The sequence below is a fragment of the Schistocerca piceifrons genome, chromosome 5 (genome assembly GCF_021461385.2).
Source record: "Schistocerca piceifrons isolate TAMUIC-IGC-003096 chromosome 5, iqSchPice1.1, whole genome shotgun sequence".
NCBI classification, from domain to species: domain Eukaryota; kingdom Metazoa; phylum Arthropoda; class Insecta; order Orthoptera; family Acrididae; genus Schistocerca; species Schistocerca piceifrons.
In genome coordinates, this window is record NC_060142.1 from 271,161,976 (window position 1) to 271,188,423 (window position 26,448).

A 26,448-nucleotide genomic window follows, 5' to 3' on the forward strand; every position below is an offset into this window, starting at 1 on the left:
ATCACAGGGTATAGATCTGGTGAGGAGGGGGCTGGTGGACAATTGGTGTCATGCTGATTTTGGACCAAAACTGCTTTATGGAGAGGGTGGTGTGGTCCAGCACATTGTCATGATGGAAGAACCAGTCATTTGTGCTCCAAAAATCTGCCCTTTTCTTCCGGATACTCTCCCTCAGTCTTTTCAAAACCTTCAACTAGAACACCTGGTTGACAGTTTGACCAGGGAGAACGAATTGCGCGTGCACAACACCTCTGCAATCAAAGAAACAAATGAGCATTGTCTTGATGTTTGACTTCACTTGTTGAGCTTTTTGGGACAAGGAGAGCCACTTGTCTTCCACTGGCTTGATTGCTGCTTTGTTTTGGGGCATACCCATATCATGATGATTCATGATATGGAAAAAAATTTGAGGTTCTCTTTGAGCTGATTTTGAAGGTCAAAACATGCCTGAAGTCAGTGCTCCCTTTGTTCATCTGTGAGAAGGCAAGTGACAAATTTGGCTGCAACCTTTATCGTGTGCAAATCTTCAGATACCTCTGAATTGAAGTCCACGATATTCCACAAATCTCACAGAATTGATCAGTGGTTCGGCGAAGGTCTTCATGAATGAGGGCATTGATTTTGTCAACGTTTTCGTCACTTCTTGACGTTGAGGGGTGTCCTGAATGGGGTTGATCTTCAGTTGACATTTCCCCATTTTTAAAATGTGAAAACCACTCACTCTAGTTTTACTTAGGGCAGCATCCCCATAAGCAGTCTTAAGCATTACACTAGTTTCTGCAGCACATTTCCCCAACAGAAAACAAAATTTCACAGCTGCGCCTTGCTCTCAGCAATCTGCCATCACATTTTTGCGAAAACAAAAAAGTTATTTTATTAAAAACTTTCAAGGGCAAACCGATGCACTCACAGTAACACCTCGCACACTGACTCAGGCGTGACTGTAATGTACATCTGGTTGAACAGTGGATTCCTCCACTCTTCCTCCCCACCACAACTAAATTCTGTTACTTTTAGGTCCCCCCCCCCCTCGTATTTCCCCACTTGGTGGTTAGCTCTGCTCTTGGCCACAGTTTGGTAGTGGCCAATCATTCGGGTGTATGCCCAGTTTGTGATCGTGCGTATGTGAAACACTTTACTGAAGTTGCAACAGAGCTGGTACATATGTGGCATTACTGCCTTCAAAGGTGGCCCTGCCTCTGATAAAGTAGGATACATCTGTGACAGGATTGGCATAGGGTGTTCAGGGTGTTGTATTGGACAGCTCTTCCACCTGGGTGTGCCCCATGTGGCAATGGGTTGAGAATAGAAGTTGCCTCGTGCTAGAATGAACTCACCAGTGCCACATTCCTATCGCATGTAGCCTACTTCCTCTCCCTCTAAACTGTCCGCCACCCTTCCCTAATGCTGCTTACGTCCTCGTTCCTACCCTCACCCACTCCACTTGACAAGACTCCTTATCCAAGTGAAGCTGCAGTGCATGCACATTACTCAGCTGGGATAATGTAGCCATGCAGGGGTGTGTGTGTGTGTGTGTGTGTGTGTGTGTGTGTGTGTGTGTGTGTGTGTGTGTGTGTGTGTGTGTGTGTGTCCTACACAGATCTGAAGAAGAATTCATCTGGAAGCTAGCAGCATTCTCAGTCAACAACTCAATGCCTCAACTTTTCAGAGAGTTATCTTGCATTACTTGTATCCCACCAAGGTCTTTCCATTATCATATTCAGAATTAAAATTAAATGGATAGTGGCATATGTTTGGATGAGTGGCACAGTGAATTTGTTGACATTAATGCCCTGTTGCTGTAAATACTTTCGCCTATTTACAAAGTTTTTGAACTGTAAACACATTAGAAGCCTCTACAACAGGACATCGTAACTTTCACCGCAGTAAAATAAATGCTGAGTATTATATTTGCACACATCTAGCTAGCAGAATCTTATTCAAACATTCAGCAACTTTGTTACGCATATTAGAACAAGATAGTAATTGGTTTGCGTCATTGAGCCTTTCCATTTGCGAAGGCAACAAATGCTTACTTTCAAATGTGGATTATTTAGTTTTTCATGATGTAACATAATTATTTTATACAGAGAAACTGGGATTGCTCATTTTGAAGTTTCTTGCTTTTGTTAAGTTATTGACATACATTCTAAGGACATTGTTTTATAATTTCATGCAATATTATACTTGTGTAAGAATGAGAAGCTTGGCTCAAACTGAAGACTCATCTTAGCTGCAGAGAAATATATCTTTATCTTCTTCATTAACCTCTAAAATTCATCTTCTGAACTAGATTTTGTCCACAATTTTTCTGCAGATGAGGAACATCCGCACAATGATAATGGATGAATTGGAATCTGCGTTAGCACAACAAGCTCCACCACCCGTCCAAGAAGACCCGTCGCTGTATGAATTACCTCCACTTATCATCGACGGTATCCCTACGCCTGTTGAAAAGATGACTCAAGCACAACTGCGAGCCTTCATTCCTCTGATGCTCAAATATTCGACAGGGCGTGGGAAACCAGGGTGGGGTCGTGAGTCGACGAGACCTCCTTGGTGGCCCAAGGAACTGCCTTGGGCAAATGTGCGTATGGATGCGCGCACAGAGGATGAGAAGCAAAAGGTTAGCTCACAACTCCTTTCCCCTTGCTCCCACTTGATTCATCCTTCTGCTTAGGAGTCTTTGGAAAAGGTCCAAGGAAATTGTTTCCAGCACCTCACCATTCCAGTTTTTAGTTGCATGTTAATCTCTCTACGGTTCTCAAAAAGATACCAATTTAATGATTTTTTCTTTTAATTATAGTATTTCTCTTTTCAAAATTAATTTGTTATGTACTCTGTAATCAATTGTTGGTAGTAGCATGGACAGATATGCAAGTATTGTGACCAGTTCATAAATACTGTCATGAAACAAATTTGTCATGAAACAAATTTGTCATGAAACAAATTTGTCATGAAACAAATTTGTCATGAAACAAATTTGTCATGAATCGCAAAAGAAAAGAAACCTAATCCTTCATCCAGTACAGTGATGAAATTTTTGTTTGAGTTGTCCCTGTTGGTTCAATTAAGTAGTGGCAATAGTAGTTTTTGGTGGTTTTGTGGTAGCAAAAGTATTAGTAAGCATTAATTGATAGTCTGTAGCACACAGCAAGCAGATATAATGTGTGTAAAACTAGTTTCTCCTTATGTTATTGCTGACAATAGTTAGTTTTGATTGAAAGCAGCAAATACTGCAGCTTTAACTTTTAGCAGCTATTGTTTATTTGGCATGCAGTTCCCACATCCTTATTTACATGTAACTGTTGTTACTGAATCACACTTTTAAGTGTTTCTTATGAATTCAATGGTACCGCCCTACTTGTCCGTCAAACTCTGGCGGGCAGTGCTGGGAGCGTGTACATCTGAGATGCAGTGCCGCAATTTGCAGATATCGTGGACACATGCTCTGCGCCAAATAGTCATCAACTGCTACAAGTACCATGGGAGGGAAGATCTGCTCCCTGCATTCAGTGAGGATGAAGAGGCCAACGGGACTGTGACAGCGGTCGTTTCTGGCAGCTCTTCTAGTAACACTGGCTCAGCATCACTTGTGGGCACTGCTGCTACCAGTACTGGTACTGCGACCATTGTGGGAACAGCGAATAGGAGTTCAGTGTCTGCTGCAACACAGGCAACAGTACAGTATATGTTTTCATATTTGATCTGTGTAATAGATTATGTAATGAGAACAGATATAGTCTGTGTTAAACATCTAAGTGTGTGAAAATTTACAAGCTTAAATGTGAATGAGAAGTGTTTCTCAGAAGTATTTAGACAGGCAATAGAGGTTTATTTTTCTCTTCTGCTGTTAAATATCTTAAACAGGATCCAGTTATTTGATTTTACATTATATTGCTTACTGTTCCTGTTCAGTAGAACTTAGCATTGCTAATGTCCAAGTCCATAGTTAAAGTTCATCCAATATATGCCATTAGACTTCTGTACTTGGAAATAAGCCAGTTGTTTTCGGAGTTAAATGAACATAGTCCGCAAGTCTTCTTTTATTGTGCTTACAAATTCATGGCATACCTGTTTGCTTCAGATGTTTTATTGTCTTGTGTACAAGTGAGCAGCAATAATATAAAATAAACAGCAAGCTAGGTGAGAAAAAATTTATGATCCATGCAAGAAAATGACCCATATTTTGAGCTAGCAGCACAATTCCGCAATGAGGCACTTGTCTCCAATTAGTAATCAATAAGTATTTGGCAGGGATCTGATAATACTGTCCTGTTTAATGCTCCAAGGAGGTCATTACAGGGAGTAACACTCGTATTTGGCTACAGAGTATACAATAAAAGTTTATTTTATTGTTGTTTGACTAAACCTTGAATTAGCTCATATAATATAAGTCTATTTTATCGTTGAACAGTTAAACTAAGATTAAATTGTGAAGTTACTCGTACAACTTTACCTTCGTAACGTAAAGACAGTTCTCCTGTACGTAGGTACAAAGTATGTCGCAGACCCGCTTATGTTAAAAAAAATCTGCACACCTGCTCAAGGCATTCTGCATTTACATAACAGATTATGCTTCAGAGGTAGTAATAAAGGAAAATAAGACAAGGTGGTGGGCTACAAGGATATCCATTAGGCAAAATCAAACAGTGGAGACTCCAGGTAGTAATATTAAGAAAAGGATAGATTGCTGATCGCCATAAAGGTAACCCATTGAGTTGCAGACAGGCACACAAAAAAAGACTGTTAAACATTGTAGCTTTTGGCCAAATCCACCACTCCCCACTCTATCCCCCCTCCCTCCCCCCCTCTCTCCCTCCTCCTCCCTCCTCCTCCCTCCCTCCCCCCTCACTCCCTCCCTCTCCCTCCCTCCCTCCCCTCCCTCCCCCCTCACTCCCACCTCTCTCCCCCCTCTCCTCCCCTCACTCCCCCCTCTCTCCCTCACTCCTCCCCCCCTCTCCCTCACTCCCCCCCCTCTCCCTCACTCCCCCCCTCTCCCTCACCTCCCCCCTCTCTCCCTCACTCCCCCTCTCTCCCTCACTCCCCCCTCTCTCCCTCACATCCCCCCTCCTCTCCCTCACTCCCCCTCTCTCCCTCACTCCCCCCTCTCTCCCTCACTTCCCCCCCTCTCTCCCTCACTTCCCCCCTCTCTCCCTCACTCCCCCCCTCTCTCCCTCACTCCCCCTCTCTCTCCCCTCACTCCCCCCTCTCTCCCTCACTCCCCCCTCTCTCCCTCACTCCCCCCCTCTCTCCCTCACTCCCCCCTCTCTCCCTCACACCCCCCTCTCTCCCTCACGTCCCCCCTCTCTCCCTCACTCCCCCCTCTCTCCCTCACTCCCCCCCTCTCTCCCTCACTCCCCCCTCTCTCCCTCACTCCCCCCTCTCTCCCTCACTCCCCCCTCTCTCCCCCTCACCTCCCCCCTCTCTCCCTCACTCCCCCCTCTCTCCCTCACTCCCCCCTCTCTCCCCCTCACTCCCCCCTCTCTCCCCCTCACTCCCCCCTCTCTCTCCCTCACTCCCCCCTCTCTCTCCCTCACTCCCCCCTCACTCCCCCCTCTCTCTCCCTCACTCCCCCCTCACTCCCCCTCACTCCCCCCTCTCCCCCCTCACTCCCCCCCTCTCCCCCCTCACTCCCCCCCTCTCTCCCTCACTCCCCCCTCTCTCTCTCCCTCACTCCCCCCTCTCTCTCCCTCACTCCCCCCTCTCTCTCCCTCACTCCCCCCTCTCTCTCCCTCACTCCCCCCTCTCTCTCCCTCACTCCCCCCTCTCTCTCCCTCACTCCCCCCTCTCTCTCCCTCACTCCCCCCTCTCTCTCCCTCACTCCCCCCTCTCTCTCCCTCACTCCCCCCTCTCTCTCTCCCACACTCCCCCCTCTCTCTCTCCCACACTCCCCCCTCTCTCTCTCCCACACTCCCCCCTCTCTCTCTCTCTCCCCCACACTCCCCCCCTCCCTCTCTCTCTCTCTCTCTCCCTCACTCCCCCCCTCTCTCTCTCTCTCCCTCACTCCCCCCCCCTCTCTCTCTCTCCCCCTCACTCCCCCCCTCTCTCTCTCCCCCTCACTCCCCCCCCTCTCTCTCTCTCCCCCTCACTCCCCCCCCTCTCTCTCCCTCACCCCCCCTCTCTCTCCCTCACCCCCCCTCTCTCTCCCTCACCCCCCCTCTCTCTCCCTCACCCCCCCTCTCTCTCCCTCACCCCCCCTCTCTCTCCCTCACCCCCCTCTCTCTCCCTCACCCCCCCTCCCTCTCCCTCACTCCCCCCTCCCTCTCCCTCACCCCCCTCCCTCTCCCTCACCCCCCTCTCTCTCCCTCACTCCCCCCTCTCTCTCCCTCACTCCCCCCTCTCTCTCCCTCACTCCCCCCTCTCTCTCCCTCACTCCCCCCTCTCTCTCCCTCACTCCCCCCTCTCTCTCCCTCACTCCCCCCTCTCTCTCCCTCACTCCCCGCTCCCACCTCTCTCACCCCACCACCCCTCCCCCCTCTCTCACCCCTCCCCCACACCCTCTCTCACCCCTCCCCTTCTCCACCCCTCCCCTTCTCCCCCCCTCTCCGCCCTCCCTCTCCCTCCCCCCTCTTTCCCCCCTCCCCCCTCTTTCCCCCCTCCCCCCTCTTTCCCCCCCTCCCCCTTTCCCCCCTCCCCCTTTCCCCCTCCCCCTCTCTCCCCTCGCTCCCCCCTCCCCCTCGCCCCCCCTCCCCCTCGCTCCCCCCTCCCCCTCGCTCCCCCCTCCCCCTCGCTCCCCCCTCCCCCTCGCTCCCCCTCCCCCTCACTCCCCCCCTCCCCCTCGCTCCCCCCTCCCCCTCGCTCCCCCCCTCCCCCTCGCTCCCCCCCCTCCCCCTCGCTTCCCCCTCCCCCCTCTCCCTCTCTCCCCCCTCTCCCTCTCTCCCCCTCTCCCTCTCTCCCCCTCTCCCTCTCTCCCCCTCCCCCTCTCTCCCCCTCCCCCTCTCTCCCTCTCTCCCCCCCTCCCCCCCTCTCCCCCTCCCCCTCTTTCCCCCTCGCCCTCTCTCCCCCCTCTCCCTCTCCTCCCTCTCCCCCCTCTCCCTCTCTCCCCCCCTCCCCCGCCCTCACCCCTTCCCTCCCTCTCTCTCCCTCCCTACCTAACCCTCTCCTCTCTCCCTCCCTACCTAACCCTCTCCCTCCCTGCCGCCACCCCCTCTTTTCTTCCTCCCTCTCTTTCTCTTCCTCCCTCCCCCTCTCTCTTTCTCTTCCTCCCTCCCCCTCTCTCTTTCTCTTCCTCCCTCCCCCTCTCTCTTTCTCACCCCCCCCTCCCCCTCTCTTCCTCACCCCCCCTCCCCCTCTCTCATTCTCCCCCCTCCCCCGTCTCTTTCTCTCTCCCCCTCCCACTCTCTCTTTCTCTCTCCCCCCCTCCCCCTCTCTCTTTCTCTCTCCCCGCATCCCCCCTCTCTCTCTCTCTCTGCCCGCATCCCCCCTCTCTCTCTCTCTGCCCTCATCCCCCCTCTCTATCTCTCTCTCTCTCTCCCTCTCCCCGCATCCCCCCTCTCTATCTCTCTCTCTCTCTCCCCCCTCTCCCCGCATCCCCCCCCCCTCTCTCTCTCTCTCTCTCTCTCTCTCTCTCTCTCTCTCTCTCTCTCTCTCTCTCTCTCTCTCTCTCTCGCCCTCTGACCCCTCTCTCGCCCTCTGACCCCTCCCCCCCCAGGGGGTCCACAACTCTTTTGTGGATACGTGCGTGGCGAGCACGGGGCCCCGAGCCATTGCAGCCTTCTTTCTCTCCCGGGCTGCATTTCCTGGTTCTGTTGGTTTTACACTCCGGCTTTGTTGCGTAATCATCTCCTCCTTTTGGCATTCCTTGGTCCCCCTCTGGGGTTTGACCTCCATTCCAAAATTTCTCTTCCGTAGTGTGAGCCATTTGGGGAAGAGCACCTTACCTAGTGTCTCCGACGTGTGCCCTCCTAGTCCATTCCACCTTTTCTTTTACGTCGTTGTCTGATGCTGGGGTGCATAGCCAGCACGGTAGCCAGCCCGTGTGGTGGGGTCGCTATGTACCCTTTTGGTTGAGCCCCCTGAACACACAGGGATCACACTTCTGATACCTGAGCTGTGACCTCCTCATGCATGCCTTGGAGTGGTTGCTCGTCATCCTGGAGCATCGGAACTCCCGGCAATGGCCGCCGTGCCAGACGGCCCTTGCTGTGGCTGGGTGGCGCCCGTGAGGAGAGCCCCTGATCGGAGTGGGTGGTATCAGGGCGGACGCTATGCAGATGAAACGCATACGGGTCCAAAACTCTGGCCGCTCTTCTGCGGCCGTCTCTCTGCGTGGTACTGATTCCTCAAGTGCTGCTTCTCTTGCCCCTTCGGCCTTCCCTTCCGTGGCTACCCCCTGGGAGGAGGGTCAGGCCCGTCGTCTAGGGGCAAAACCTTTCCCCCGTTATCTAGTTTGCACCAGGACTGATGGAGATACTTTCACCAGTGTCAAACCTTTATTCTTTGTGGAACACATTGAAGACAAGTTCGGCGAAGTGGACTCCCTGAGCAAGATGCGGTCGGGTTCGTTGCTGATAAAAACTGCTTCGGCTGCCCAATCTGCGGCCCTTCGTGCCTGTACCCATCTTGGCACAATTCCCGTGTCCATTACCCCTCACCAGTCTCTAAATATGGTACAAGGTGTGATTTTTCACAGAGACCTCATCCTTCAAACTGATGAGGAACTTCGTGACAATCTCGGACGGCGGGGTGTTCACTTTGTTCGGCGTGTTCAGAAGGGTCCTAAAGATAATCGTATTGATACTGGTGCCTTTATCCTGGCCTTTGAAGGGGATACCCTTCCTGAGAAAGTTAAGATTATGGTCTATCGCTGTGATGTGAAGCCGTACATCCCACCTCCTATGCGGTGTTTTAAGTGCTTGCGTTGGCCACATGTCTTCTCGCTGTTCCCAGGACCCTTTCTGTGGTGACTGTGGACGTCCACTCCATGAGGGGAGTCCCTGTGTTCCCCCTCCTGTATGTGTAAATTGTCATGGTAGTCATTCTCCACGTTCAGCAGATTGCCCAGTCTATAAGAAAGAAAAAAAGATACAGGAGTATAAGTCCCTTGATCGTTTAAGCTACACAGAGGCCCGTAAGAAATATGCACGATTGCACCCTGTGTCCATAACATCTAGTTACGCCTTGGTTACATCTTCATCCCTTCCTCCCCCTTCCTTACCCCCATCCCGGACCCCTCTCCTTCCCCCCTCCCCTGCGGCTCCCACACCTTCTCCTCTGGGTGCTGCTCCCCCTCCCCAGCCGGAGAAGTGTCCCACTCCTTCGGCGTCTGCCGGTCAAGGGCACCTCTCCCGGGATGCCCCTTCCCGGCACCTTCCAGGTCAAAGGTCTGCTGAAGCGCGGCGACCGCGAGAGCCGCGGTCTATCGGCCCCCAGGTCGCCCGGTCTCTTTCTGTTCCTGATCTTGCTGCAGCTGGCTCCATTATGCCACACAGCCCTCCTCGATCTCAGCCTGAAAAGAAGAAGAAACATAAGTCCCGGGACAAAGAGCCTCTGGTGTCACCGGAGGTCCCTTCCCCGACTTCACAACCGGATTCTGACCTGTCGTTTATGGATGTCGCCCCCTCCTTGTCGGTGACGGGTGGGGACCCGGCGGTATGACTGGATTTAGCGTGTTCAGCCCTCATTTAAACCATCGTTCTGTGGTTCTCCAATGGAATTGTAATGGCTACTATCGTCACCTTCCGGAATTGAAATCCCTTCTTTCGTCCTACTCAGCAGCTTGTGTGGTTCTCCAGGAATCTCATTTTACTGATGCTCACTCACCGACCCTCCGTGGGTTCCGTGTTTTCTGTCGAAATCGGGTCGGACCCTTGCGGGCTTCTGGTGGCGTTTGTACGTTGGTCCGTACAGACATTGCTAGCACGTGGATTCCTCTCCAAACTACATTGGAAGCGGTTGCTGTTAGGGTCCACTTAGACTCTGCAGTCACAGTATGCAATCTTTATCTCCCTCCTGACAGGACTCTTACACCTGCTGCCTTAACCACCCTTCTTCAGCTACTTCCTCCTCCCTTCCTCCTCCTTGGGGATTTTAATGCTCATCATCCTTTGTGGGGCAGTGCCTTTCCATCTAGACGAGGTCTTCTTATAGACCAATTTATTGCAGACCACGACCTGTGCCTTCTTAATGATGGCTCCCCTACTCATTTCAGTGCTGGTCATGGTACCTTTTCTGCCATTGATCTTTCTCTTTCTTCTCCCTCTCTCCTCCCTTCATTACACTGGTCGCCACACGACGACCTTTGTGATAGTGACCATTTCCCGTTGATTATCACGCTCCCTTCCCGCTCCCCGATGGAGAGGTTACCTCGTTGGTCTTTCCACTGCGCCGATTGGCCTCTATATACTGCACAGGTCGAGTTTTCTCCCTCTTTGTCGAGTTGTATTGATGACGTCCTACGTGACGTGTCTCACGCGATTGTTCGCGCTGCTAACCTTGCTGTCCCGCGCTCATCTGGACAATTTCGTCGTCGGCAAGTCCCGTGGTGGAGTACGGCCATTGCCATTGCCATCCGTGATCGCCGTCGAGCTTTGCAACACTTTAAGAGGCACCCATCTGTAGCCAGCCTTTCTACCTTTAAGCGCCTTCGCGCTAAAGCCCGTTATTTAATCAAACAGAGCAAGCGGATATGTTGGGAACGATTCGTTTCTTCCCTTGGTTCCACTGTCCCTCTGTCACGGGTATGGGCTACACTTCGCTCTCTCCAAGGTTGCCATCGGCAGTCCACCCTCCCAGGCCTTCATCTCCCAGATGGCATTTGTACGGACCCATTAGTTCTCGCAGAACATCTTGCGACCCATTTTGCAGTGGCATCAGCGTCGGCCTCCTATCCAGCTGCTTTCCTTCATCAAAAACAGCAGGCTGAAGCTGTCACCTTATGTTTCACCACTTGTGAGTCAGAATCTTACAACGAACCTTTCACTGAATGGGAATTTCTATCTGCTCTATCTTCTTCTCACGATACGGCCCCTGGCCCAGGTTCCATTCATAACCAGCTGCTTCAACATCTCAGTGCTCCACAATGGCACCATCTTCTTCGGGTGTTTAACCGTATCTGGCTCCAGGGTGACTTCCCTTCTCAGTGGAGGGATAGCATTGTGGTTCCTGTCCTTAAGCCTGGTCAGAACCCCCTATCTGTTGACAGCTATCGGCCAATTAGTTTGACCAATGTTGGTTGTAAGTTACTTGAACGGCTGGTAGCCCGTCGGCTCACTTGGGTCCTCGAATCTCGGGATCTATTGTCCCCTTACCAGTGTGGCTTTCGAGAGGGACGATCTCCAATCGATCATTTACTTCGCTTGGAATCCACAGTTCGGCAGGCTTTTTCCCAGCGCCGCCATTTGGTTGCAGTGTTTTTTGACCTTCGCAAGGCCTATGACACGGCCTGGCGCCATCACATCTTACTAACCCTTCATCAGTGGGGTCTTCGGGGCCCACTCCCGATTTTTATCCGCCAGTTCCTGATCCATCGGTCATTCAGAGTTCGAGTTGGTACTGCTTTTAGTTCTCCACGGACCCAGGAGACGGGCATCCCACAGGGTTCTGTCTTGAGTGTCCTTCTTTTCCTCATTGCTATCGATGGACTTGTGGCCTCTGTCGGTCCCTTGGTCGCCCCTGCCCTGTATGTGGATGATTTCTGCATTTGGGTTAGTTCCTCCTCGATGCCATCTGCAGAACGGCAGCTCCAGGTGGCTATACGGCGTGCCTCTGCATGGACCCTCTCACACGGGTTTCAATTCTCTCCTTTAAAATCGCGGGTGGTCCACTTCTGTCGCCGTACTACGGTCCACCCTGATCCAGAGCTCTATCTCGCTGCACAAAGATTGCCTGTGGTTCCACAGTTTCGTTTCCTAGGTCTTCTTTTCGACAACAAGCTCACTTGGCTGCCCCATATCAGACTCCTGAAGGTAGGATGTTTCCGTAAACTCAATGTCCTTCGCTTCCTTGCCCACTCCTCTTGGGGTGCGGACCGTTCCCTCCTCCTCCGGCTTTATCGTGCTCTAGTTCTGTCACGTTTGGACTATGGTTGTCAAGTTTATGGTTCAGCTGCTCCTTCCACGCTGCACGTGCTGGATCCGGTCCACCATCGTGGTATCCGTTTGGCCACCGGTGCCTTCCCTACTAGCCCTGTTGATAGTCTCCTGGTTGAAGCTGGGATCCCCCCCCTTTCTGTTCGGCGGTCCCAGCTTCTGGTGTCTTATGCCCTTACTATCCGTTCTTCTCCCGCTCATCCTTCCTATTCTATCCTATTCCCAGACCATGGACGTCGCCCGCCTGACTCCCGCCCTCGGGCGGGTTTACCGGTTGGACTGCGCCTTGCGTCTCTTAACCGTGATTTTCGGCTTCCTTCTTTGTCCTGTCTTCCTCGCTCCCTCCCCTCCACCCCTCCTTGGTTAGTTCCTCGGCCTCGAATTCGGATGGATCTCCGCCGCGGTCCGAAAGATTCCATCCCCCCGGTGGTGTTCCGTTCCTTTTTCCGCCAAATTTTATGGGAGTTTCGGGATGCTGTTGTTTTTTACACTGATGGCTCTAAATCTGCTGATCATGTTGGGTATGCCTTCACGTCCTTTGTTGGAACGGAAAATCATCTACTGCCACCCTCATGTGGGGTGTTTACTGCGGAATTGATGGCAATTTCCCGGGCCCTTACCTTTATTAAACAATCCCAACACAACCGCGTTTTGTTATGTACGGACTCGATGAGTGGCCTTCTTGCTATTGACCGGTGTTTTTCGCGCCATCCCTTGGTCTCTGCCATCCATGACCATCTCGCTGATCTTCACCGTGCTGCTTGTTCCATTGACTTCCTATGGGTCCCGGGCCATGTGGGTATCCCGGGTAATGAGCTCGCTGATCGTTTGGCTGGGGGAGCAGTTACTTACCCCCCGTTTTCTGTAACCCCTCCTGCAGCGGATTTACGGCTTCACATCAAATCCCACTTTGCACAGTCATGGGCCAATTCTTGGGAGGCTACTCCACTGTCTAATAAACTTCGTGCCATTAAGGTGAATCCAGGCCCATGGCGTTCTTCCTTTCGCCTCTCCCGCAAGGACTCGACCACACTGTGTCGTCTCCGCATTGGCCATACCAGGCTGACCCATGGTTTCCTTTTGCCTGATGAGCCACCCCCGCTATGTGGTTGTGGAGCCTTCCAGTCAGTGGCCCACATTTTGGTTGAATGCCCCCTTCTTTTGGCTCTGCGTGCTAAGTACAGACTCCCCCACACTTTACCTTTGATGTTGGCTGACGATTCCCGGATGGTCTCTCTGGTTCTAGGTTTCCTCCGGGAGAGTGGTTTTTATTCTCAGTTTTAAAGTTTTTTATCTCCCTCTGGTGTTGGGGCAGGGCGGTGAGTGTTTGGGTGTCTCCCACTGTAGGCAGTGTCCAGAGATTCCCGATTCACCTCCCTGACCAGAATCCTCTTTTCTTTCCCTTTTACTCTGTTTTTACCCCTTCTTTTTAAGGCTTGGTTAGTTTTTCTATTCCCATACGTACTTTCTGCATTATAGCAGTTGTACCTTTTAAGTCACAGGTGGTCTTGCCTATGCTGCTTCAGCATAGTGTTGGGTTCGTTCTCTTGCCAACTTCCCTCATTTGTTTTTACTATTGACAACGTGACTGCCCTTTTACGTTTCCCCTTTTTCCGTTTTATTGTTCTGACTTTTCTGAGATGTCCCGTTAGCAGAATGGAGTCTATTTGAAACAAGGGACTGATGACCTTGCTGTTTGGTCCCTTTAACCTCAAACAACCAACCATCTGACCCCTCTCTCGCCCTCTGACCCCTCTCTCGCCCTCTGACCCCTCTCTCGCCCTCTGACCCCTCTCTCGCCCTCTGACCCCTCTCTCGCCCTCTGACCCCTCTCTCGCCCTCTGACCCCTCTCTCGCCCTCTGACCCCTCTCTCGCCCTCTGACCCCTCTCTCGCCCTCTGACCCCTCTCTCGCCCTCTGACCCCTCTCTCGCCCTCTGACCCCTCTCTCGCCCTCTGACCCCTCTCTCGCCCTCTGACCCCTCTCTCGCCCTCTGACCCCTCTCTCGCCCTCTGACCCCTCTCTCGCCCTCTGACCCCTCTCTCGCCCTCTGACCCCTCTCTCGCCCTCTGACCCCTCTCTCGCCCTCTGACCCCTCTCTCGCCCTCTGACCCCTCTCTCGCCCTCTGACCCCTCTCTCGCCCTCTGACCCCTCTCTCGCCCTCTGACCCCTCTCTCGCCCTCTGACCCCTCTCTCGCCCTCTGACCCCTCTCTCGCCCTCTGACCCCTCTCTCGCCCTCTGACCCCTCTCTCGCCCTCTGACCCCTCTCTCGCCCTCTGACCCCTCTCTCGCCCTCTGACCCCTCTCTCGCCCTCTGACCCCTCTCTCGCCCTCTGACCCCTCTCTCGCCCTCTGACCCCTCTCTCGCCCTCTGACCCCTCTCTCGCCCTCTGACCCCTCTCTCGCCCTCTGACCCCTCTCTCGCCCTCTGACCCCTCTCTCGCCCTCTGACCCCTCTCTCGCCCTCTGACCCCTCTCTCGCCCTCTGACCCCTCTCTCGCCCTCTGACCCCTCTCTCGCCCTCTGACCCCTCTCTCGCCCTCTGACCCCTCTCTCGCCCTCTGACCCCTCTCTCGCCCTCTGACCCCTCTCTCGCCCTCTGACCCCTCTCTCGCCCTCTGACCCCTCTCTCGCCCTCTGACCCCTCTCTCGCCCTCTGACCCCTCTCTCGCCCTCTGACCCCTCTCTCGCCCTCTGACCCCTCTCTCGCCCTCTGACCCCTCTCTCGCCCTCTGACCCCTCTCTCGCCCTCTGACCCCTCTCTCGCCCTCTGACCCCTCTCTCGCCCTCTGACCCCTCTCTCGCCCTCTGACCCCTCTCTCGCCCTCTGACCCCTCTCTCGCCCTCTGACCCCTCTCTCGCCCTCTGACCCCTCTCTCGCCCTCTGACCCCTCTCTCGCCCTCTGACCCCTCTCTCGCCCTCTGACCCCTCTCTCGCCCTCTGACCCCTCTCTCGCCCTCTGACCCCTCTCTCGCCCTCTGACCCCTCTCTCGCCCTCTGACCCCTCTCTCGCCCTCTGACCCCTCTCTCGCCCTCTGACCCCTCTCTCGCCCTCTGACCCCTCTCTCGCCCTCTGACCCCTCTCTCGCCCTCTGACCCCTCTCTCGCCCTCTGACCCCTCTCTCGCCCTCTGACCCCTCTCTCGCCCTCTGACCCCTCTCTCGCCCTCTGACCCCTCTCTCGCCCTCTGACCCCTCTCTCGCCCTCTGACCCCTCTCTCGCCCTCTGACCCCTCTCTCGCCCTCTGACCCCTCTCTCGCCCTCTGACCCCTCTCTCGCCCTCTGACCCCTCTCTCGCCCTCTGACCCCTCTCTCGCCCTCTGACCCCTCTCTCGCCCTCTGACCCCTCTCTCGCCCTCTGACCCCTCTCTCGCCCTCTGACCCCTCTCTCGCCCTCTGACCCCTCTCTCGCCCTCTGACCCCTCTCTCGCCCTCTGACCCCTCTCTCGCCCTCTGACCCCTCTCTCGCCCTCTGACCCCTCTCTCGCCCTCTGACCCCTCTCTCGCCCTCTGACCCCTCTCTCGCCCTCTGACCCCTCTCTCGCCCTCTGACCCCTCTCTCGCCCTCTGACCCCTCTCTCGCCCTCTGACCCCTCTCTCGCCCTCTGACCCCTCTCTCGCCCTCTGACCCCTCTCTCGCCCTCTGACCCCTCTCTCGCCCTCTGACCCCTCTCTCGCCCTCTGACCCCTCTCTCGCCCTCTGACCCCTCTCTCGCCCTCTGACCCCTCTCTCGCCCTCTGACCCCTCTCTCGCCCTCTGACCCCTCTCTCGCCCTCTGACCCCTCTCTCGCCCTCTGACCCCTCTCTCGCCCTCTGACCCCTCTCTCGCCCTCTGACCCCTCTCTCGCCCTCTGACCCCTCTCTCGCCCTCTGACCCCTCTCTCGCCCTCTGACCCCTCTCTCGCCCTCTGACCCCTCTCTCGCCCTCTGACCCCTCTCTCGCCCTCTGACCCCTCTCTCGCCCTCTGACCCCTCTCTCGCCCTCTGACCCCTCTCTCGCCCTCTGACCCCTCTCTCGCCCTCTGACCCCTCTCTCGCCCTCTGACCCCTCTCTCGCCCTCTGACCCCTCTCTCGCCCTCTGACCCCTCTCTCGCCCTCTGACCCCTCTCTCGCCCTCTGACCCCTCTCTCGCCCTCTGACCCCTCTCTCGCCCTCTGACCCCTCTCTCGCCCTCTGACCCCTCTCTCGCCCTCTGACCCCTCTCTCGCCCTCTGACCCCTCTCTCGCCCTCTGACCCCTCTCTCGCCCTCTGACCCCCCCACCTCCCGCCCCCTGCATCCCCCACACCTCTCCGCCGCCGCCCTGTATGCCCCGTGTCCCCCCTCTCCCCTTCCCCTAGAGTAAACTTTGGCTAAAAGTCTTTTCAGTGTGCCTGTCTGCAACTCAGTCGGTCATCTTTACAGTTAGCAGCAGTCTATCCTACATCTAAATCTTCATGATTACTTTGCAATTCATACTTACATGCCTGGCAGAGGGCAATGGATAACTTACAATGTCATATGTCCGGGTGAGCTGCAGTAATATTAAATAAAAAGTGAGCTATGTGAGAAAAAAAAATTAGGATACGCACAAAAAAATGACCCAGATTCCGAACTGGCACAACAATCTCAGAGTGAGGCAAATGTCTGCAAAATAATTAGTAATGGAATAAGTTTTTGAAAGGGATCTGATGCAACTATGCTTTTTAATGCTCCAAGGGGGTCATTACTGGGGGTAACACTTTTGTGTTGCACAGAGTGATACAACGAAAGTTTTAATTTTTGTTTTATGAAACAGTTATTTTGCTCATACAATATAAGTTAATTTTGTTGTTGTGCGATTAAATTAAGATTAAACTGTGAACTTCCTAATACATTTACCTTGGTAACATAAGTACAGCTATTCTCTGCATGTGTAAAAATTATGCCACTCATCTGCTTGAGTTACGAAAATCCTGCCCTGTCAAGGTTTAATAATCATAGTTATTGTAATATCTTGCATTTATGTAGCAGACAGTGAGTTTGCATTTGGTGTGTGAGAGATCATACATTGCTACTTATGAAATTTAGCTAACGCATTGAATTTTTCTTTAAACTTAGGAGAAGGCCAATATGTATCTCCAATCTCAAGAAAATCGATTTTATGTAGTGCATTCAGTTCTACCCACATGCGTCGAAATAAAGCAAAAGAGAATTATTCATAACATTTACTGCATCTCCTAAACGGTTCAAGATATCGAAACTATTTTTGGAGAAATGACAACGTGCAAAGAGAAGAGTATTGTTCCATATGGTTAACGTGAAGATTTTTTGCATCATTGGTAGCTTGTGAAATGAGGATAGTGAAGGAATTCTGTATTTATTTTCATGCTGAGGATGTGCTTTTTCATAAGCTGATGACTTAAGTTGCTCTCTTTATAACCCACTGTTTCAGGATTCTGTTTGCAATTGAAACTGCACTGGGATGTTAGTAAGGTGACACTGTGTACACTCCGCTGTGTCAGTGTAGTGAAAGGGAAAGAAGACGAGGGTTTGTGGTCAGATAAGTGTAGGGTAATATAACAGCAGCAGAAAATGGTACAACAGAAGTAAGATTCTTTATGAGCAGGAAGGCAGGACAAAGAATGAGTTACTGGGAACAGTTCAGTGATAGTGCTGTTCTCATCATATACATGCTGACGTCGCAAGCTGAAGATAAAGAGGTATATGAGGATGTTAAATGGGTGATTCAGTACATAAAGGGAGACGAAAGTCTAATAGTCATGGGGTATTGGAGTGCGGTTGTAGGGGAAGGAGTAGAAGAAAGGGTTATGGGGGAATATGGGCTTGGTAATAGGAATAAGAGGAGAAAGACTAAGGTCTGCAATGAATTTCATTTAGTAACAGCAAATACTCTGTTCAAGAATCACAAGAGGGGGTGGAATAATTTTAAAAAAGGCTGGGAGATAGGGGAAGATTTCAGTTAGATTACATTATAGTCAGGCAGCAATTCCAAAACCAGATATTGAATTTAAGGATTACTCAGTAGCAGATATAGACTCGGATCACAATTTTGTAGTGAAGGAGAGTAGGCTGAAGTTTCAGAGAGTAGTCAGAAAGAACCAGCACACAAAGTGGGATACAGAAGTACTAAGGAATGAAGAGAGACGCTTGAAGTTCTCTGAGGATATAGGTACTGTGTAATGAATTGTTCAGTAGGCATTTCAGTTAAAAAGTAATGGACATCTCTGAAAAAGGTAATCACAGAAGTTGGAGAGAAAAATGTAGGTTTGAGGGAGTAGCTGTGAAGAAACCCTAGGTAACAGAAGAAATAATTGAGTTGATCGATGAAGGAAGTATGTACAAAAATGTTTGGGAAAATCAGGAATACAGAAATAAGTCACTTAGGAATTAAATAAATAGGAATGCAAGGAAGCTAAGGCAAAATGGTTGCAGGAAAAGTGTGAAGAAATCTAAAAAGAAATGATTGTTGGAACGACTGATTCAGCGTATAGAAAAGTCAAAACAACCATCGGTGAAATTAAAAGGAAGGGTAGTAACATTAAGAATGCAGTGGGAGTTCCAGTTCCATTGTTAAACACAGAGGAGAGAGAGCAGGTAGGTTGAAAGAGTACGTCGAATGTGTCTGTGAGGGAAGACTTGTTGACTCCAATTACAAAGGGTTTTAAGGAGGGATGTAGCATTTAGTCCTTACCGTTCAATTTGTACATTCAAGAAGCAGTGACGGAAGTAAAAGAAAGGTTCAACAGTGGAATTAAAATTCAAGCTGAAAGGATATCATTGTTCTTCTCTGGTGACATTATCTGCAGTGAAAGTCAAGAAGAATTACAGGACCTGTTGAACGGAATGAACAGTCTAATGAGTACAGAATATGGATTGAGAGTAAATCAAAGAAAGAAAAAATTAAGGGGAAATAGCAGAAATGCACAAAGCAGTTGAAGTTAAGGAACTCTGCTACCTAGGCAGCCAAATAACTCATGATAGACAGAGTAAGGAGGACATAAAAAGCATTCTAGCACTGGCAAAAAGAACATTCCTTACCAAGAGAGGTCTGCTAGTATCAAACATAGGCCTTAATTTGGGGAAGAAATTTCTGAGAACATACATTTGGAGCATAGCATTGTATGTTAGTGTAACATGGACTGTGGGAAAACCAGAATAGAAGCACTTGAGATGTGGTACTACTGAAAAATGTTGAAAATAAGATTCACTAATAAGGTAAGAATGAGGTGGCTCTGCAGAGCATTGGAGAGGAAAGGAATATGTGGAAAGCACTGGCAAGAAGGGACAGGATGATAGGCCATCTGTTAAGACGTCAGGGAATGACTTCCGTGGTACTAGAGAGCAGTAGAGGGTAAAAACTGTAGAGGAAGACAGAGATTGGAATATACCCAGCAAGTAATTGAGGACATAGGTCGTAAGTGCTACTCTGAGGTGAAGAGGTTTGCACAGGAGAGGAATTCATGGTGGGCCACATCAAACCAGTCAGAAGACTGATGACTCAAAGCAACTCCAAAAAGTATTTAAGGATAATAGGGTGTACACTGGAGCTTTCATCCTAGTGTTCCATGGAAATGTTTTGCATGAGAAAGTCTAGGTTGTGGTTTATAGGTGCGACGTCAGATGCAATTGTCCTCCCCACGAGATGTTTTTGGTGTCAAAGTTTTGAACCCATGTCCTCCCACTGTTCTAAGGAGGCTACATGTGGCACATGCAAAAGGGCAACACATGAGGTCAGGCTTCCCCTGTTGTTTGCCAAGATCCAGTTTTCAAGAGAGTAGTAGTACAATGAATATAAAATGCTTGACCACCTGTCGTATAAAGATGATATGAAAAGGTATGAGTGGCTCCCCCCTATCACTACGATGTGAAATTTTGCAAATGTGTCGAAATCCACACAAGGCTGCAAACAGTGACTCCTGGTTCTACCCACACGTCAGTGTATGTTAGGGGAGGGGACTTCATCTCTTCGACACCCAAACGCAATGCACCAGTGGTAGCCATACCTTGGGTGCAACCAGAGATGCTGTGTCCTCTTTCATCATCATCATCATCAGTGAAGGGGACACCTGCCAAGGTGCCCTGCTTCCAGGATGAAGCAGACCAACAGTCTATCACCAACCAGTGGCTGCAAGCCATAGGCCATCGTACAATATGCGTTAGATGAGTATGTGCCAAGCAAGATCGTAAGAGATGGATAAGAGCCACCGTGGTACAACAACCAAGCTAGAAAACTGATACGGAAACAAAGAAAACTTAACAGCAAACATAAACATAGCCAAAGCCTTGCAGACAAACAAAAATTACGCGAAGCGAAATGTAGTGCGGGGAGGGCTATGCGAGAGGCGTTCAATGAATTCGAAAGTAAAGTTCTGTGTACTGACTTGGCAGAAAATCCTAAGAAATTTTGGTCTTATGTCAAAGTGGTAGGTGGATCAAAACAAAATGTCCAGACACTCTGTGACCAAACTGGTACTGAAACAGAGGATGACAGACTAAAGGCCGAAATATTAAATATCTTTTTCCAAAGCAGTTTCAGAGGGAGAGTGCACTGTAGTTCCTTCTCTAGATTGTCGCACAGATGACAAAATGGTAGATATCGAAATAGTCGACAGAGGGATAGAGAAACAATTAAAATCGCTCAGAAGAGGAAAGGCCGCTGGACCTGATGGGATACCAGTTCGATTTTACACAGAGTACGCGAAGGAACTTGCCCCCCTTCTTGCAGCGGTGTACCGTAGGTCTCTAGAAGAGCGTAGCGTTCCAAAGGACTGGAAAAGGGCACAGGTCATCCCGGTTTTCAAGAAGGGACGTCGAACATATGTGCAGAACTATAGACCTATATCTCTAACGTCGATCAGTTGTAGAATTTTGGAACACGTATTATATTCGAGTATAATGACTTTTCTGGAGACTAGAAATCTACTCTGTAGGAATCAGCATGGGTTTCGAAAAAGACGATTGTGTGAAACCCAGCTCGCGCTATTCGTCCACGAGACTCAGAGGTTCATAGACACGGGTTCCCAGGTAGATGCCATGTTTCTTGGCTTCCGCAAGGCGTTTGATACAGTTCCCCACAGTCAGTTAATGAACAAAGTAAGAGCATATGGACTATCAGACCAATTGTGTGATTGGATTGTAGAGTTCCTAGCTAACAGAACGCAGCATGTCATTCTCAATGGAGAGAAGTCTTCCGAAGTGAGAGTGATTTCAGGTGTGCCACAGGGAAATGTCGTAGGACCGTTGCTATTCACAATATACATAAATGACCTTGTGGATGACATCGGAAGTTCACTGAGGCTTTTTGCAGATAATGCTGTGGTGTATCGAGAGGTTGTAACAGTGGAAAATTGTACTGAAATGCAGGAGGATCTGCAGCGAATTGACGCATGGTGCAGGGAATGGCAATTGAATCTCAATGTAGACAAGTGTAATGTGCTGTGAATACATAGAAAGAAAGATCCTTTATCATTTACCTACAGTATAGCAGGTCAGCAACTGGAAGCAGTTAATGCCATAAATTATCTGGGAGTACGCATTAGGAATGATTTAAAATGGAATGATCATACAAAGTTGATCGTCGGTAAAGCAGATGCCAGACTGAGATTCATTGGAACAATCCTAAGGAAATGCAATCCGAAAACAAAGGAACTAGGTTACAGTACGCTTATTCACCCGCTGCTTGAATACTGCTCAGCAGTGTGGGATCTGTACCAGATAGGAGAGATAGAGAAGATCTAACAGAGAGCGGCGCGCTTCGTTACAGGATCATTTAGTAATCGCGAAAGCGTTACGGAGTTAATAGATAAACTCCAGTGGAAGACTCTGCAGGAGAGACGCACAGTAGCTCGGTACGGGCTTTTGTTGACGTTTCGAGAACATACTTTCACCAAGGAGTCAAGCAGTATATTGCTCCCTCCTATGTATATCTCGCGAAGAGACCATGAGGATAAAATGTGAGAGATTAGAGCCCACACAGAGGCATACCGACAATCCTTCTTTCCACGAACAATACGAGACTGGAATAGAAGGGAGAACCGATAGAGGTACTCAAGGTACCCTCCGCCACACACCGTCAGGTGGCTTGCGGAGTATGGATGTAGATGTAGATGTCATAAAAAAGAATGTCTTCTTCTGTCCCAGTAGTTGGGACAGGAAAACACTCACAGAAACCCGAAATCTCACTGGGAAAAGAACATAAAATCAAAAATTAAGCCAAATTCTGTTCTTCTTGTCAGTCTTTTCTCCCATCTACCCAGAGGCTGCACATATGAAGAATCTCACTTTCAGGTGGAACATGACTTAGCATAAAAGTAATTCATACTCTCATTTTCCATTCACGGCTTGCTGAGATCCCAACCCTGACTTCCCTTCAATGGGACTGTAATGCCGATCATCAGTATGTGTCCGAACTCCATCACTTAATGGCTGCTTACTCCGCAGTTGGTGTGGCATTTTAGGAGACACGGTTCTCAGAAGCCCAACTCACTACTATTAAAAGCTAAAAAATCCTACTGTAAAACTTGCATTGATGTCTAGAGGGCGTCTGGAGGAGTATGTACACTCAAATGCTGTGACACCTTCAGTGAGCAGGTGCCAGTAACCGCTGCGTTAGGAGCTGTGGCTGTTCATGTGTCTCAGTTACGCTAATAGTATGGAACACCTACCTATCTCTGAATAGGTTTATAGCATATCACCAACTGTTAAAGCTAGTTGAATGGCTGTGTCCACATTTCCTGCTACTGGGGGACTTGAGTGTCCAAAATCCTCTTGGATGCAATGAAACCATGGAACAATTAATTTCAGAACTGCAAGTCTGCCTCCTTAACACTGGAGCTGCAACACATTTCAGTATGGTCCATGGAACTTACTCGGCCATTGATCTTACAGTCTGCAGCCCAAGTACGTCACCCGTGTTCCAATGGTGTGTCCATCGCAACCCTTGTGAAGGCAGAAACTTTCCTATCATTCGCTCTTTCTCCAATCACCAATGAGTGGAACATACACCGCACTGCTCAATTTGGAAAGCCACTGGCAAGCTTTCACCATCAAAGCGACTTTTGAAACCGGTCAAGAGCAGGATATCAAAGGAGTGGTACAGGGTATTATTGACACAGTTATACACACTGTGGAAATAACGATATCCTATTCTTTATGCCATTACCACTGGTTACCTGTGCCACAGTGGTCTGAAGAAATGGCTGGGTCTGAAGGAATGGCTGCAGCTACCAGAAGGTTTTGATGGGCACTTCTACAACACAAAGCGCCATCCTTGTGCGGAACAGCATTCAAAAGACCTCGAGTAAAACTACAGTTCATAATAAAGAAGAGAAAGCAGAGATGGTGGGAAAAGTATGTATCATGTATGAGAGCCCACATTCCATTGTCTCAAGTAGGGACTAAACTCCACCGCATTTGTGGCCACCCTCCATCCACAGTAGTCCCTCCTCCAGGTCCGGGGTAAGAATAGGCCCGAGGTATTCCTGCCTGTCGTAAAAGGTGGCTAAAAGGAGTCCCTCCCCCTCAAGGGGGTAGTTTGCGCCTGCGTCCGTAGACGGACAGTTCAACGACTTACATTTGTGGTTTTACGCTTATTCTGGTTTCTACCTTCCTTTGTTTTTCCTTTCTTTGTCCTTCTCCCTCTCTCACTGTCTTCCTTACTTTTTACCTTGCCTTCTTCTCTTTGCCTTCATCTCCTTCTCTTTGCCTTCATCTCCTTCTCTTTGCCTTCATCTCCTTCTCCTTGCCTTCATCTCCTTCTCCTTGCCTTCTTCTCCTTCTCCTTGCCTTCTTCTCCTTCTCCTTGCCTTCTTCTCCTTCTCCTTGCCTTCTTCTCCTTCTCCTTGCCTTCTTCTCCTTCTCCTTGCCTTCTTCTCCTTCTCCTTGCCTTCTTCTCCTTCTCCTTGCCTTCTTCTCCTTCTCCTTGCCTTCTTCTCCTTCTCCTTGCCTTCTTCTCCTTCTCCTTGCCTTCTTCATCTCCTTCTCCTTGCCTTCTTCATCTCCTTCTCCTTGCCTTCTTCATCTCCTTCTCCTTGCCTCCTTCATCTCCTTCTCCTTGCCTCCTTCATCTCCTTCTCCTTGCCTCCTTCATCTCCTTCTCCTTGCCTCCTTCATCTCCTTCTCCTTGCCTCCTTCATCTCCTTCTCCTTGCCTCCTTCATCTCCTTCTCCTTGCCTCCTTCATCTCCTTCTCCTTGCCTCCTTCATCTCCTTCTCCTTGCCTCCTTCATCTCCTTCTCCTTGCCTCCTTCATCTCCTTCTCCTTGCCTCCTTCATCTCCTTCTCCTCGCCTCCTTCTTCTCCTTCTCCTCGCCTCCTTCTTCTCCTTCTCCTCGCCTCCTTCTTCTCCTTTTCCTCGCCTCCTTCTTCTCCTTCTCCTCGCCTCCTACTTCTCCTTCTCCTCGCCTCCTCCTTCTCCTTCTCCTCGCCTCCTCCTTCTCCTTCTCCTCGCCTCCTCCTTCTCCTTCTCCTCGCCTCCTCCTTCTCCTCGCCTCCTCCTTCTCCTCGCCTCCTCCTTCTCCTCGCCTCCTCCTTCTCCTCGCCTCCTCCTTCTCCTCGCCTCCTCCTTCTCCTCGCCTCCTCCTTCTCCTCGCCTCCTCCTTCTCCTCGCCTCCTCCTTCTCCTCGCCTCCTCCTTCTCCTTCTCCTCGCCTCCTACTTCTCCTCGCCTCCTCCTTCTCCTCGCCTCCTCCTTCTCCTTCTCCTCGCCTCCTCCTTCTCCTTCTCCTCGCCTCCTCCTTCTCCTTCTCCTCGCCTCCTCCTTCTCCTTCTCCTCGCCTCCTCCTTCTCCTTCTCCTCGCCTCCTCCTTCTCCTCGCCTCCTCCTCCTTCTCCTCGCCTCCTCCTCCTTCTCCTCGCCTCCTCCTCCTCCTTCTCCTTCTCCTGGCCTCCTCCTCCTCCTTCTCCTTCTCCTGGCCTCCTCCTCCTCCTTCTCCTTCTCCTGGCCTCCTCCTCCTCCTTCTCCTTCTCCTGGCCTCCTCCTCCCCCCCTTGCCTCCTCCTCCTCCCCCCTTGCCTCCTCCTCCTCCCCCCCTTGCCTCCTCCTCCCCCCCCCCTTGCCTCCTCCTCCTCCCCCCTTGCCTCCTCCTCCTCCCCCCATTGCCTCCTCCTCCTCCCCCCCTTGCCTCCTCCTCCTCCTCCTCCCCCCTTGCCACCTCCTCCTCCTCCCCCCCTTGCCTCCTCCTCCTCCTCCCCCCCTTGCCTCCTCCTCCTCCTCCTCCTCCTCCTCCTCCTCCCCCCACCCTTGCCTCCTCCTCCTCCTCCCCCCACCCTTGCCTCCTCCTCCTCCTCCTCCCCCCACCCTTGCCTCCTCCTCCTCCTCCTCCCCCATTGCCTCCTCCTCCTCCTCCCCCATTGCCTCCCCTTGCCTCCTCCTCCCCTTGCCTCCTCCTCCCCTTGCCTCCTCCTCCCCTTGCCTCCTCCTCCCCTTGCCTCCTCCTCCCCTTGCCTCCTCCTCCCCTTGCCTCCTCCTCCCCTTGCCTCCTCCTCCCCTTGCCTCCTCCTCCCCTTGCCTCCTCCTCCTCCTCCCCCCTTGCCTCCTCCTCCTCTTCCCCCCTTGCCTCCTCCTCCTCTTCCCCCCTTGCCTCCTCCTCCTCTTCCCCCCTTGCCTCCTCCTCCTCTTCCCCCCTTGCCTCCTCCTCCTCTTCCCCCCTTGCCTCCTCCTCCTCTTCCCCCCTTGCCTCCTCCTCCTCTTCCCCCCTTGCCTCCTCCTCCTCTTCCCCCCTTGCCTCCTCCTCCTCTTCCCCCCTTGCCTCCTCCTCCTCCTCCTCCTCCTCCCCCCACCCTTGCCTCCTCCTCCTCCCCCTCCCCCATTGCCTCCTCCTCCTCCTCCTCCCCCATTGCCTCCTCCTCCTCCTCCCCCATTGCCTCCCCTTGCCTCCTCCTCCCCTTGCCTCCTCCTCCCCTTGCCTCCTCCTCCCCTTGCCTCCTCCTCCCCTTGCCTCCTCCTCCCCTTGCCTCCTCCTCCCCTTGCCTCCTCCTCCCCTTGCCTCCTCCTCCCCTTGCCTCCTCCTCCCCTTGCCTCCTCCTCCCCTTGCCTCCTCCTCCCCTTGCCTCCTCCTCCCCTTGCCTCCTCCTCCTCCTCCCCCCTTGCCTCCTCCTCCTCCTCCCCCCTTGCCTCCTCCTCCTCCTCCCCCCTTGCCTCCTCCTCCTCCTCCCCCCTTGCCTCCTCCTCCTCCTCCCCCCTTGCCTCCTCCTCCTCTTCCCCCCTTGCCTCCTCCTCCTCTTCCCCCCTTGCCTCCTCCTCCTCTTCCCCCCTTGCCTCCTCCTCCTCCTCCTCCTCCTCCTCCCCCCCTTGCCTCCTCCTCCTCTTCCTCCCCCCCCCCCTTGCCTCCTCCTCCTCCTCCTCCCCCCCTTGCCTCCTCCTCCTCCTCCCCCCCCCTTGCCTCCTCCTCCTCCTCCTCCCCCCCTTGCCTCCTCCTCCTCCTCCTCCCCCCCT

General features: G+C 51.9%; 1 protein-coding gene across 1 annotated transcript in view; it reads left to right on the forward strand.

Moving 5' to 3' along the window:
* The window catches only part of LOC124799286 (DNA-binding protein P3A2), a 152,517-nt gene that overhangs the window by 52,287 nt on the left and 73,782 nt on the right, over window positions 1-26,448 (forward strand). The window contains 2 exon segments of the mRNA XM_047262863.1: window positions 2,318-2,626; window positions 3,419-3,682. Of these exon segments, the coding sequence (XP_047118819.1) occupies window positions 2,318-2,626; window positions 3,419-3,682 (573 nt within the window).